Source organism: Pteropus alecto, unplaced genomic scaffold, assembly GCF_000325575.1.
Source record: "Pteropus alecto unplaced genomic scaffold, ASM32557v1 scaffold35, whole genome shotgun sequence".
Classification (NCBI taxonomy): domain Eukaryota; kingdom Metazoa; phylum Chordata; class Mammalia; order Chiroptera; family Pteropodidae; genus Pteropus; species Pteropus alecto.
The window spans coordinates 10015001-10028146 of NW_006437828.1; the positions used below are offsets into that span (position 1 = coordinate 10015001).

A 13146-nucleotide genomic window follows, 5' to 3' on the forward strand; every position below is an offset into this window, starting at 1 on the left:
CCCATTGCCAGATGATCCCGCCGACATCCCAGACCGCATCCGTCTAGCTCCGTGCCTTTCCCATGGCGGCCAGGACCTTCCTCGACCAGCAGGTGCTCAAGCGGGGAGCGGGAGTTTCCGCCTCCTTGACGGACACAGCAGAAAGGCACGGGGCGGCGAGCCACAGATGGCAGGGTGGGCCACGGGGGGCCGGCGGCGGGGCTGCCCTTACTTTCACGTTTCTTCATAATCCACAGGATAATTTCCTTGAACTTTTCAAAATTTTTCTTCAACCTGAAAGGAACGTGAGTTATCTTTAAAAGCTGAGGCTGAATTCGTGTTCACCTGTCACGCCACACAGTGTAGACTGTGTTAGACCCTGCCCAGCCTCTTTCCTAGGTTGGAAGGTGGGCTGACGGCTCACTCGGTCCCAGCTTTTCTTCTAGTTAGCACTCAGGAATAGAGGGACAGCACATGGCATTGCTCAGTGCTTCCCTCCTGGCCTCTAACTGGCCTTCAGCCTGGGCACCAACTAGGCTGACCCCAAATCTTTTAAAATAAATTCAATGACAGACAGGACTAGCAGGTCCAAGTGCAAGGCTGGTTCTATGAGCTAAGCTCACAAAGCTTGATTTTTCTGTGACTTGTAAGTAAGTACCCCAGTGAGAGTGACATTTGGAAATCGCTCGGACTGGATGGAGCTGCTTGAAACCTGTTGGCATTTGGTAGGAAAGTTTCCAATGATCTCACTCAACAGGACACCGTGAAAACCACCCAAAGGTGCAGCTTTTCAAAATAACCGAGCCCTTAAGCCCTTGTCACGTCAGTGCGCAGAGTGAGCCATGCTGGCATTTCGGAGGCTCGGACGGCTGAACGTCCACATGAAGGTGCCCTCCAGGGGTGGCCGTGTTTCCTGGGACTCAGATCAGAGAGAATGTGCCAGAAGGAGGGAGCGGCCCAGGCTTCGTTATGAGAAAGGCCTTTGAAATGACAGGCTTTACGTTCCCAGTTCAGATTCCTCGAAGAGAGCATGACCATTTAACCCCAAGCAGCCCTAGGGAGCAAATCCCCGTCCCCGGAAAGGGCTGGACATTTTCACCTGGCAGAGCGGGGGTGACTGTTCTACCCTAGAAGCAAAGGCTTCTAAGGACGTGAGAACGACCTCTTCAGGGCCCATTTGCACCACACGTTATTTGTCTTAGTGACCAGCACTTCGAGTGGAGGGGAAGCAGTGACCTAGCCCTCCGTCATCTGCGGAGGCGTGAGGACCGAGAGTGGGGGAGGCGAGGCCAGGAGTGGGGTGCCAGATACGTGCACGAGTTAAAACCCCGCTGAGGGCACCAGCCAGAGGCACTTGAGCTTTCTCCCTCGGCCCTTTGCCCACCTTTGCTAGCGGAACCAGCCAGCTCCTCGGTGGCAGAAACTGTGGAGTACGCACTGCTGTAAGATCGGCACACAGTAGGTCAGCACAAAGTAGGGGCTCAGGGAATGTTTGTTGTGTGCAATCAGGTTAGAATGAGCCTCGGTTATGGGCTCAAATGGGAAGGAATGGGGCAGGGGCAATGTCATGGGGGAGGCAGAATGACCTGGGGTGTTATTTGGCATTTGTTTTTTGCAGTTATATAAGGATCTGCAAGCTTGGGTGTTCTTTGTGTTTGGCATTGTGTATTTTGCCTTCCCCTTTCCTAGAGAAGCCTCGGGGGTCACTGGCCCCAGGATGCTACTGAGCCCACAGTGGAAGTTGCTGGCAGTCAGTCTGTCTTCTTGATTTTGGGGGAAAGCCTCAACTCACCGAGGAGGTTGTGCAGGGCACCCCATCCCCCACAGCCCGTTCCCCTGTGCCCCTGCCAGAGAGTTTGCAGTAAATCCATGGGGGGCCTGAAAGCCACCTTGCTCACCAAGGTTTCTGACAGCTGGATGAATGAAAATCTAGGCTTCCATGCACGACACACAGGCTGGATGTACAAATGGAGTTCTGGAATATTCTGTGACCTGGGGTCATGCCAACTAGAAAGGTGTGGTGCCAGCCACCGTCTGCAGTAACCTTATCATTCCCCACTCCACATAGGGGTTCTGGCTGTGAGTCCCAGGTCAGCAAAGCTCAGGGCTCCCCGTCCAGCGAACATGGGAAAGCACTAGCTCGGCCTGGGATGTAGCTAGGGGGTTTCTTGGGCAGATGCCCAGGACCTTGATTTCCCACACTCCCCTCTCTTCAAAGGACCAGGCGTCTGGCCTTGCTCCCCATGCTTTTGTACAAGTTCGTGGTCCCTTCGAGACAGTTCCTGCCCTGGGTTTCCAACCTCTGTCCCTGCTCCCCTTCATCCTGTCCCGGACCTCCCATGCTCGGAGGTCTCTCCTTGCTCTTGAGTTTCGGCAGCCAGATTATTCTGTCCCCTGCCCCGCATCTTACCGTCGCCCTGTGCTTGGCTTGTACCTGCTCTTTGACTCAGGGGACCTGCCTGGCCCTGGCCTGGCTCTTTCCTCTGCTGCCACCTCTGGCCTACTTGACCCCCCTGACCAGTGCCTCCATCTCGCCCGTCACTTACAGGATCCCCAGTTTCCTCCTGGTCTCACCCTCCAGGGGGCTGCTCAGGGGAATGTCGATATCCTCCTCCTGTTCATTGCGAGCAGTCAGTTCTTTGATCATGGTTTTGAACACTGCCTGATAGGAGAAGCTCTTCAAAAACTGCGACAAACAAACACACACAGCACAGAATAAGACATCCAGAAAACGGGAATTAGCGCTTCACTGATTAATCACTTTTCCGACAGATGAGATTTCAACAGATGATTCAAAAAGCACAAAGGCGGGAACGGGAGGGCGGCTCACGAGACGTGTTTTCAAGAGTATTTCCGTTGTCGTCAGACCGCTCGATTCCCTCCCCGACTCCCTCGAGACTTTTTTCTAATAGTAGCATACCAAGAAATCTTCCGAGAGCATGCAGTGCCTTCTTCTCCCAAATGCGGAGATGGCTCCGTGAAGTAAAAACGCTCCTGTGCGTGAAGAGCTCTCTGAGCTCCGGGGAGGGTCCCGTGCCCAGCAGTGGCTTATGCGTTCGGTGCACAGGATGACATCTTCGAGGCGGTGGTGTGGCCTCTAGCACACGATCGCCGTGGACGAGTCTGTGTTTAAACATTCTGCCGAAGCAATGACACTGCGAGCTGCCTTTTTTAAAATTTTTTTCCATTTTGTCACATTGATCCCACGGCCATGACACTAAGCAGGACTGACCCGCAGGTGGGTCCCTCTTAAGCGTTTCTCTTTTGAGTCCCTTCAGAGGGAAAGCGATGGTGGCTTGCTGCCGGGGGAAGCCGTGGGTCCGGTGTGCTGCCCTGCTGACCTTCGACCCTCGACACCTGACAGCATGTGGCATGCCATCGACTTATTAGGCTCCCGTAGTGTGTAGGAGATCAGCATACCCTGAGGTGCTGTGACCTGGGACAGGTCTAAGGGCGAAGCTTGTGGTTGGCCAGATTTTCTAGGTGATGAGGATGAGAACTTGTACAGAGGCCATTAAACTGAGGTGGCCCTAAGGTCCTGATGGCCCGTAAAGCAAACCAAAATCCAAGCCTCATTATGAAATCGAAACCTGAGGACAGCCAGCCCTAAGCAGCCAGATCGTTTTAAGCTCTGGCCGATCCATAATTCCCTCACTTTGCTTCTGCCTTGTCTGTGAGAGCGTCTCCCGAGCTCCTGTGGGTGCACTTTTAACCTCTTCCGGTTTGGTGGTGGCAAGTTCCAATGGTGCCAGCTCAACTAAACTCTTCAAATGTGTCCCAGGCCTCAGTTTATCTTTTTCACACTGGAGTCAGTGCTTCGGACCGGGTCTAGGCTAAGGCCTGTGCTGTCCCCCCTCCCCAGGGACGGAGCGACTGCCTGGTTGCCTAGGCCCATGACCCCTCACCATCCTCTTTGGACTCTGTATTTTGTCTCCCAGGAACTACAGTGACCACCGTAGTCCACCAGACAGCAGACCTGCCGGATGGGCCTAAGCGAAGTTCCCGTCCCACGTGATCACCCAGCATGTGTGACATCTCGTGAGCTTTGTCCCATTTGCCTCCCTATCGGCCTATAGAACTATCTTCATGGACATGGTGGGGCCCTGGGACCCCAGGTGTCAGTTCTCCCAAGACCCATCCTGGGTGGCTCTGGTCCTCGTAACCAAAAGAGGTGGCTTAGCAGGGTTTGTGATGCCTGGGAGTGTCACAGGAATAACAAGCCTGTGTAGACAGCGAAGGGGCCGAGCTGTCACCGCGAGCACGGGCCTGGCTGGCCGCGTGGGAGGGCGTCTCTGGCTCCCCATCTCCAGCTTGCGCCCCAGCGGTCTCTGGCATTCCTTCGAAAGGGGCCTCGAAAGTCTTTCAGGTGTCCTGTGGCATTCTCTCCATTCTTCTTGCCCTGGTCTGGCCCCACTCGACTGCCTCCTCTGCCTACGACATTGCCCGGCGAAGAGCTGCTTCGCGCAGCTCTCCAGCGGCTCGTCACGAGAATGCAATTATCGGGGCCACGGGCACTGCTCGGGACCCTCCTAAGCTTCCGATCCTTACGGACAGAGTGGACTAGTCAGCAGGGGCGTCGCGTCCCCCCAGCTCTGTGCCATACTTTGTCACCTGGGCAAAGCCTCTGAGATGCAAGGAGCTCGTGACGAGAGGTCACCTGGGAAGCCCTCCTGGCACATGGGACCTCACGATGTGCCGTGCTCATACAGAACCTTGCACAGTGACTTGGGAGACATCACACCCCTGCCTGCGACCGCAGCTCCGCCCGGTACGGCAGTTGGCAGGTGTAACGGTAATGCTGAGGTTTCCGAACGACTCAAGTTTGTGGTCAAAAAGTTCCTTTAGGTTTCAACTCTTGCTGAAAAATCTTCCTATAAGACCCGAGTTTACTCTCCTGTCTCAGTAAATCCAGTGCAGTGATTCCAAGCCCAAGCAACCTTTTCTCCCTTCCACGTGGCAGTTGAGTATTTGAAAAGCAATTCCGATTAATATAAAGTGTACAGAGCGAGTCTGGAAAGTAAGGCTCTTAGAGCTCAATCTGAACCAAGACCAGAAAATTTCCTAATTAAAAACAAAACAAAACAAAACAAAATACCTAGCTGTTTTTTTTCCCCCCCTGCCTATTCTTTTGTACGTTTAGAAAAGTAGATCAGCTTGAGTCTGAGTTCATGCCTGTGGTTGGAATGACCCCTTCCACCCCAGCCGTAGGGGCGAGGATGCAGATTAACGCTTCCGCTGGAATCAACACGTGTCGTGTGTCTTAGAGGTTTGACACAGGAGATCGGAGCCGCCGGGCTGTCCCAGCAGGGGCGAATTCACGCAGCAAAGACCACACATCACACCGTCCGTGCCAGGCTGGTTCAAACCATCCCGACTCCCCATCGCAGCTCTGCTCGCTGGGTGCAGCCATGACGTGGACGCCACTTGGATCTCGGGGGCTGGTCCTTGCCCTCCGTGGGCTGGCACGAGCAGGGCCGCAGAGCCTGGGGAGTTCGCCCGAGCTGCGGAGCCTGCCGTCCAAAGCGTCTGCCTCGCCAGGCTGCCCTGCGCCTGGGCCTTCGCTCAGAGACGGACTTTCCTTGGGGCTTTCGTTGTCTGCGCTGCTGGGGTTTCTGGGTTGTTGGGGTTTCTGGGTTGCTGTTTTTTCTCACACCCAGTCGGGATACACAAGGCAAAAAGGAACCCCAGGAAACTTGTTGCCACGTTGTTCCTTGGGTCCCGAGATCCCTAGCCGATTTGCCTTCTTCTCTCTGCCTTTCTGAAGCTTCTTTTGTCAGATTTACATATAACATCTAGGCTTTTAAGCTGTACTTAGTGGGAAAAATACATCTAGTCCTTCATTTTTACATAAGGTTCCCGCAAAGAATGACTTGCCTCGATGTCTAGATAACTTGCATGTTTCGTTTTGGGCTTTGCGGCCATCAGAAGCAATACGGGGGTGTGTGGTGTGTGGTGTGTGTGGTGTGTGTTTGTGTGATGTGTGTTTGTGTGGTGTGTGTGTGTTAGTGTGTGTGTGTGTGGTATGTGTGGTGTGTGTTTATGTGGTACGTGTGGTGTGTGTGTGGTGTGTGTGGTGTGTGTGGTGTGCATGGCGTGTGTGTTGTGTGTGTGGTGTGCATGGTGTGCGTGGTGTGTGGTGTGTGTGGTGAGTGGTGTGTGTGTGGTGTGTATGGTGTGTGTGTGGTGTGTGTGGTGTGTGTGTGGTGTGATGAGTGGTATGTGTGTGTGTGAGTGTGTGTGTGTGTGGTGAGTGGTGTGTGTGTGTGTGGAGTGGTGTGTGTGTGTGGTGAGCGGTGTGTTTGTGTGGTGAGTGGTGTGTGTGTGTGATGTGTGTGGTGTGTGTGTGTGAGTGTGTGTGTGTGTGTGGTGAGTGGTGTGTGTGTGGTGAGTCGTGTTTGTTGTGTGGTGTGTGTGGTGTGCATTGTGTGTGGTGTGTGTGTGGTGTGCGTTGTGTGTGTGGTGTGCGTTGTGTGTGGTGTGTGTGTGGTGAGTGGTGTGTGTGCGTATGGTGTGTGTGATGAGTGGTGTGTGTGGTGTGTGTGTGGTGAGTGGTATGTGTGGTATGTGTGTGTGTGGTGTGTGTGGTGAGTGGTATGTGTGTGTGTGGTGTGTGGTGTGTGTGTGTGGTGTGTGTGTGGTGAGTGGTGTGTGTGTGTGTGGTGAGTGGTGTGTGTGTGTGTGGTGAGTGGTGTGTGTGTGTGCGGTGAATTGTGTGCGTTGTGTGTGGTGTGTGTGTGTGGTGTGTTCGTGGTGTGTCCTGAAGGCCACCATTCGTAGGGGTCCCACTCATTTCCTGTGTGGTGAGTGGTGTGTGTGTTTGTGGTGTGCGTTGTATATGGTGTGCGTTGTGTGTGGTGTGTGTGTGTGTGTGTGTTGTGTGGTGTGTGTGTGTGGAGCGGTGTGTGTGTGTGGTGTGTGTTTATATTACCGGCAGGGGCCTCTGAAGCTGGCACCGCTGAGCCGTCCTCTGACCCCTTTGGGTGAACATGTGCCGTTTCAGCTCGTGTTCTACAGGCAGCTCGCCTGGGCGGTGCTAAGCGCAGAATGACAGACTCTATGACCCTCAGGGCCCAGGAGGCCAGTGCCCGCTGGCCTCGGGCCGCCTGCCCCAACGTCGGAGCGAGAGAGCCTCGAGTTTTGATCCAACTTACGCTGTCACTGATGTCGTCGACCTCCAGCATGTCGGCAGGCTCGTTCACTAAGCTGTCCAGCGCGTCGGCGGGCTCGTTCACTATGCTGTCCAGCAAGCCCTCTCCAGAGCCAGGCTTTACGGCTGTCAATTCTGGAAGGCACGGCAAGAGGAACCGGAACAGCAAAGAAAAACAGAAAAAGGAGATCGATTTATGGCATTTTAAACAAAAACACATACATCGTCAACAGGACTTTAAATAAATGCATCAAATTATCTAATATTCAATTTGGGGATATTAATGAAATAGGAAAGAAAGGGTCAGTTTCAGGGCAAGTCAGTGTGTGTACCTGGTGGCCGTTGAAGGTTCATCTGACGAAGTGACCTTTCAGTGAGTCCTAAATGAGGAAAGGGAGCAAGGGAAGAAGCGGGCAGACGGCTCGGGGAGAGGCTGGAGGCGCCAAGGCCCTGAGGTGCGGGGGAGTGGGTGGTGGCTGGCGCATTTGACAAACTGCAAGGTGCACAGCATGCCTGGGGCGGAGGAGGGTCAGGGATGCGGGGCAGGACGGGGCCAGCTCGCCAAGGTCCTTGCAGACTGCGGGAAGGAGGACTTCAGGTTTTATTCTGCAAAGGATTTATTCTGAGTGTGATTTTCTCGTGGTAATCCCGAGAAATATTCCTATCTCCTGTTGGTTTGGTCAAAAATTGCCAATTTCAGAATTGCATGTGGCTCATATTTGCTAATGAAAATGGAAGAGACAACTCCCCCCTCCCGCCTCCCCACAAGCCAGGGATTTAAAAAAGTCTTATCGGAGGTGGTGGATGCCTCTGAGAGCGCCGAGCCCCCACCATGCTGAGGTACAACAGAGCACCCCACATGACGGTCTGTAGGATGGGGCTGGCCCATTTCAGGGCTTTGGTGTGCGGGGTGATGCATGCGAGTTGGGATTCTCCCTTGTCCTTCCCCTTCACAGGGAGGGTCCAACTAACTTAGTCTTAATAAAAATGTAATAAGTCCTGAAGGCCACCATTCGTAGGGGTCCCACTCATTCCCTAGCAGGGTGCCATCGGAGAGCCCCGGCCCCAGCCAAGCCCTGCTGCCCAGACCCGGGGCGCCTGGCAACCGCCCGCCCGCTCTTTCAACGTGGGAGCCCCACACCCGAGCTCGGTCCTGTCCTGGTCACACCGAAGACCCTCTCTCCATTTCTGGTTCTACCCCCGCTTCCAAAAAGGACAGGGACACCCCCAGGTCCCGGGGCTGTGTGCTCCGCGTGTTCCCAGGCCCGCTCTAGGACTTAGTACAGCCTGGACCAGCAGGGCACCCGCCCAGCTGGGACACCGTCCCCAGCCCCGACGCCGTGGGCAGCAGGGGTCCTTGGACGTCTTACGTGGGACTCACCCTCATTCTCCTCTCCTGGCATTTCAGTGATGACATATACTGAAAAACAGTAGGGAAAATCATTAATAGAATGAGATACAGTGGACTAGTCCAGACCTTTGGGTCTCTGAGGGGATCGATTTAAAGTCACCTGCTAAACGATGAGGGAGACCAGAGTAGAGATCACGTGAGCTGGGAGGAGACGCTTCCATGAGCCGTAGCGGTCTGCGGCCCGTAGCTCATGCTCCACGAACGTTTAGCCCTCCATGTTCGCGGTTCACCTCGCCCACCAGTGTTTAAGCCCTGAGAGGCCGTGGCGGGTTTGCCCATCTTTCTCTGTACACTCACTGCACAGTAAGTGTCCCAGGATGCTCCGACCATGGACGGCCCATTCCTCACCTGCCCTCCTGACTCCCATCGTGAATATTACTTCCCTTTCGAAATTCAATTTTAATTCAAATTGAAAAGCACTCTGCCCCTCCTGGGCTTACTTTCTTACCTGAGCCCCGACCCTTGACCCCAAGCCCTAGAAGGAATGCCTTGGCCTCTGGCCTCACGTAATGCTGCCTCAGTCCATGATGGTCCAGAGTGCGCCCCCCCAGTCAGGGGCATGATAACCCTGGGCTTCTTACCTTCTCGTGGATGGGTCTGTAACTTCTGCGAGTCATTGAAAATCATCATAAAATAATAAAATTACGATACCTTCCGAATCCAAATGCGAGTACATCGTTGAGCTTTCTGGCTCCATTTCTAGTTCCGGCTTTAAAGGTGCTGTTAGAAGACAGTAGATGGCGGCCATTAATGCTTTTAACCTCACACTTTCCAGTGGGTTTATATGGGGCATTTAGGATCCGAGGTTCTTTCCTGGCATGCCGAACGCCCCTCTGCCCACCTCCCCTTCTCTGGGACTGCGATGAACAGTGGTCAGGAAAGGTAGCCCCTTTGTGGCCAGCTCCTCTGGTCACCACGGTGCCAGTCAGGGGCCCCAGGATGGATAGCATGGTGGCCTTTGGGGCACCTGAGAGATCGTCTTCCTCCTGTAGGGTGGATAACCGTTGAACCACAGAGCCAAGTGGCTCCAAGGCCATGTAGACGTGTAATGGGGTACGCACATCACTGCAGGAAGCAGGTGTTTCTGGGGTTCCTGCTCCCCAAGATGTGTGTCACGGGGGCCGGCTGGGGAACACAGGGCTGTCTGGCGTAGGTGCGCCAGGATGCGCCACGGGAGGTGGCTGCAGCATTTGAGAACTTTTTACAGTTCTTGGTGACCCTTACGTTGTGTCTTCTGGAGTTTGTGGTCCCCACTCCTTTTTGCCTTCCTCATCCCCACTCCTCACTCTTCCTTCTCCCCCCACTCCTCCCTCTTCCTACTCCTAAACACAAGTGTGCACGCGCTTGCGTGGACACACACACACACACACACACACACACACACACACACACACCCTAGGTTCCAGCACAGAGCAGCAGGCCCGTGGTGACCGAGCAGAGGCGGCCTGCTCCACTGCTCCATCTCTCATGGGGGCGTCAGGCCTTGACGGGTCTGCGGTGCCTGGACCAGGAGCCCTGCCCACGTGCAGCGCCTGTGCCCACCAGTCCTTCCGCTGAGACCGAGCCCTGTACGGACAGGGACTGCCCCAGCTTAAGGAAACTCGTTCCGCTGTGCCTCAGCTCCGGCCGTTAGGAACAATTTCTTTCTCTTCACACGTTTTGCTGAAGCTAGTGCCAGGCTCGCCCCTCACAGCGGTGGAGAGGTCAGGTCTCCGTGTCACGTGGCACGTCATCGGACACTCGAAGGCCGTTATCCGGGCGCAGAGTCACCCACCACCTCCTTCGCTTCAACCGTCTCTGGGTCCGTCCGAGCCCGCCGTCCCCTCCAAGGCCCCGCCATCTGCTTCTAGCCCTCGTGGAGGGTGGGGGCTCTCGGAATGAACAGCTGTCCCTGGGCTGGCCCCCCAGCGCAGGCTACGGTAGGACTGAGCCTGCGTTCTGGAAGCTTCTACATTTGGTTATGTGGACTTTTCTGGCAGTGGCCTCGGTGATGCTGTGGACTTGGGGAGCTTGTGGCCGAGTCAACATCTACAACCAGCACGGCTCCCCGCCTTGTGCTTCTCCATCCTTTTGCGTCTGGGGGCCCGGGAACAGCATCTGATGTGAGCGGCCATTCTATTCCATCCCGCGACGTCTGGTCCCATGTTCCTGCCTGTCAGACTCTTTTGCTTACATTATTCCCATCGGCCGACAGCTTCAGGTCAAGTGCAAATGTAAATCGTCCTCCTACATCTGTATCCAAGTCATGCTGGACAGAGCCCTGCGGCGCCCCCCGGAGAATGGCCTGACCTTGACCCTTACGCGGGGTCTCCAGGTGGTTTTTTAATAGTTACCGCTCCGTCATCTCACGCTGGCATCCACCTGGTATGTGTCTCATTTGCAGGTACATCAGGAAGGCTTCAGGAAGGAGACGCATTGTGGAACTTGGGCCTACTGGGCCACCCCCGGTCCCTGATCTAATCACTTTGTCAAAGCCTGACCTAAAAGCCAGTATCACTCACATTGTTCCCGTTACACCTGTGCTGATGTCTGGTGGTCATTTCGCTTCCAGTATTTGCTCCAGATTCATTCCAGACTCATTCCCCCACTTTCCCACAATTCCTTAAAAACCAGCAACACGATTAAGCTATTCTCTCTCTCTATTCTGGGGTGTATTTGATCTAAGTCGGTGTCTAGATAAGTGTCTTCCCATCTTCCTACAACCTTTGCTTTCTGTTCCTTCTCGGCCCATTTTGTTGTACCCTTTTCAACCTGAAGACCATTTGCCTTCGCAGCGAAGTCGAAACTAAGTAGCAATGGAAGGACATGACTTTCTCTGAATTATTCCTCAGCGTTGCCCTGAACAGCGGCCCGTCTGCCCAGACCTTTTGGCCTGTCTTATTTTAAAAGGGCCCCTTCTGTAGCTGCCGCCTGCAGTTTATGGTTCTCGTTACTGCCACGACAATTTCCTTTAGGTAAGAATAAGTTTGTCCTGGGCGTCAAGTCCCCTGAGACTATTCCTAAAGTTCGAGCTATTTCCCTACATGTATCGTTGGTAGCATCCTTGTATTTTTAACCTCTCTGCACGTGACCTGTCAAAACCCGAGTCGGCCGAGGGGAACTCTGAGCAAACGCTAGTTTGCGCTTGGGGAGCTTACTAACTCTGCTCTCCATCTGATGGGGAGGCCGGAAGTCAATCGCTCCAGAGAAAGCTCGTCCCTCCTTCCGCTCACCCTCATCCACGTTCCCGCCCGTGCAGCGCCTGTCTGTGCACGTTTTTCTGTACGCGGCCCCCTTCCCACCACGGCTGGTTTGGGGAGCAGGGTACACGCTCCCATCACCACGCCTGCCCGCGAATCAGATGAAGATTCAACAGCAGTTTCACAGGTATCGAGAGCTATTCACAGGTGCTGACCGTGTGCCAGGCAGTAAGTCTCGAGGATTTCTATGAGCGCGGATGGGGCGCTGTGCATTAGAGCGTCTCGCGTCTTTGTTCACGACCCTGCTGTGTGCCTGGATGGGGAGACACGTGAGGCCATATGCAGTCTTTCTGGCCTCCTTCGGAACGCTTCCCCAGGCGGGGCACCAGGCCTCAGCATTCCCTGTGCACCAGCCCGGCCAGTCTCTGTAGTAACAGGTTTCAAGGACTTATCTGGGTGTTTTCCCTCCATATTTGATTCAAAGTCTAACGTGTCGAGAAGGGCTTTGCCACGTCAAATGCTGTTTCTGGCCCACTGGGGCTCAACGATCCCATGATAAAAAATGGAGTTCATCCTGCACTGGAGGTCCTGTGCTTCTCCAGTGACCCTGTGCCTGAGGACCCTCTGGGGACCTTGTTAAGAATGCAGGCAGAGCTGCTGGTAAGGCAGGCTGGCAACTCGCATCTTTACAGGCCCTCGGCGGTGGGGACGCACAGTCTCGGACCGCGTGGGTCAGCAGGGTCGACGCCTGCTGCCATCTCCGCTGGCTCCTGCTGGCCCTTGGGCCCCCACTGCCGGGCGGCCTCTGTCTGGATTGTCCGTGTTTCTCCAGCAAGCGGATGGGTGGCTTCTGCATCTGCCCCACCGGGAACCCTCGGCGTCCCGTGAGCCGTGTGCAGAGGGAAGGGCTTTCCTCGCGGCCTGGGCCCTGTCCCCATCACGCACAGACCGTTCGCCCTGTGTCACCGTCCTTCCCTCTCGACGCCGTGTCCGAGCTCGTCTGCCCTCCTGGGGCTCCTTCCTTCCTGGTTTCCTCCTTGCCCGTCTGTCACTCTGTCTGTAAGTATTCTTCCTCTCGGAGAAGTCTTTTTGTCACGTATTTGCTCCATTCCAGTGGTCAGATATAATCGTGGCCTTATTACTAGCCAGTTTTTTCCCATTACTGCTGGTGCTCTCCGGAAAGACAGATTGTAAACCAGAGAGGCAGAAGGGAAAAGAAAAATCTCCATGAATTTTGAGGAATTGCTCGCTTTTCCTTGTGTTTCAATCTCTGCTGTAGTGACCAGCCCCTCACATAACTTCAGGAACATGAGGTGTGTCACTGATCCTGGTTTAGAGGCTCCAATACAGCCCACCTTCGGTCCAGGCCACCTATGTCGCCGTGTTTGATCAGGAAGCGTTTACGGTGGGTGGGCGGCTAGACTTTTACC

The 13146-nt window shown here is 54.7% G+C and overlaps 1 protein-coding gene across 1 annotated transcript in view; it reads right to left on the reverse strand.

The window, feature by feature from the left end:
* Positions 1–13146, reverse strand: part of ERICH6B (glutamate rich 6B) — a 35794-nt gene that overhangs the window by 14371 nt on the left and 8277 nt on the right. Inside the window, exons 2-4 of the mRNA XM_006914987.1 lie at positions 7131–7261; positions 2526–2665; positions 212–273 (exon numbers count right to left, since the gene is read on the reverse strand). Coding sequence (XP_006915049.1) covers positions 212–273; positions 2526–2665; positions 7131–7261 — 333 coding nt within the window. The remainder of the gene's footprint in view (positions 1–211; positions 274–2525; positions 2666–7130; positions 7262–13146) is intronic.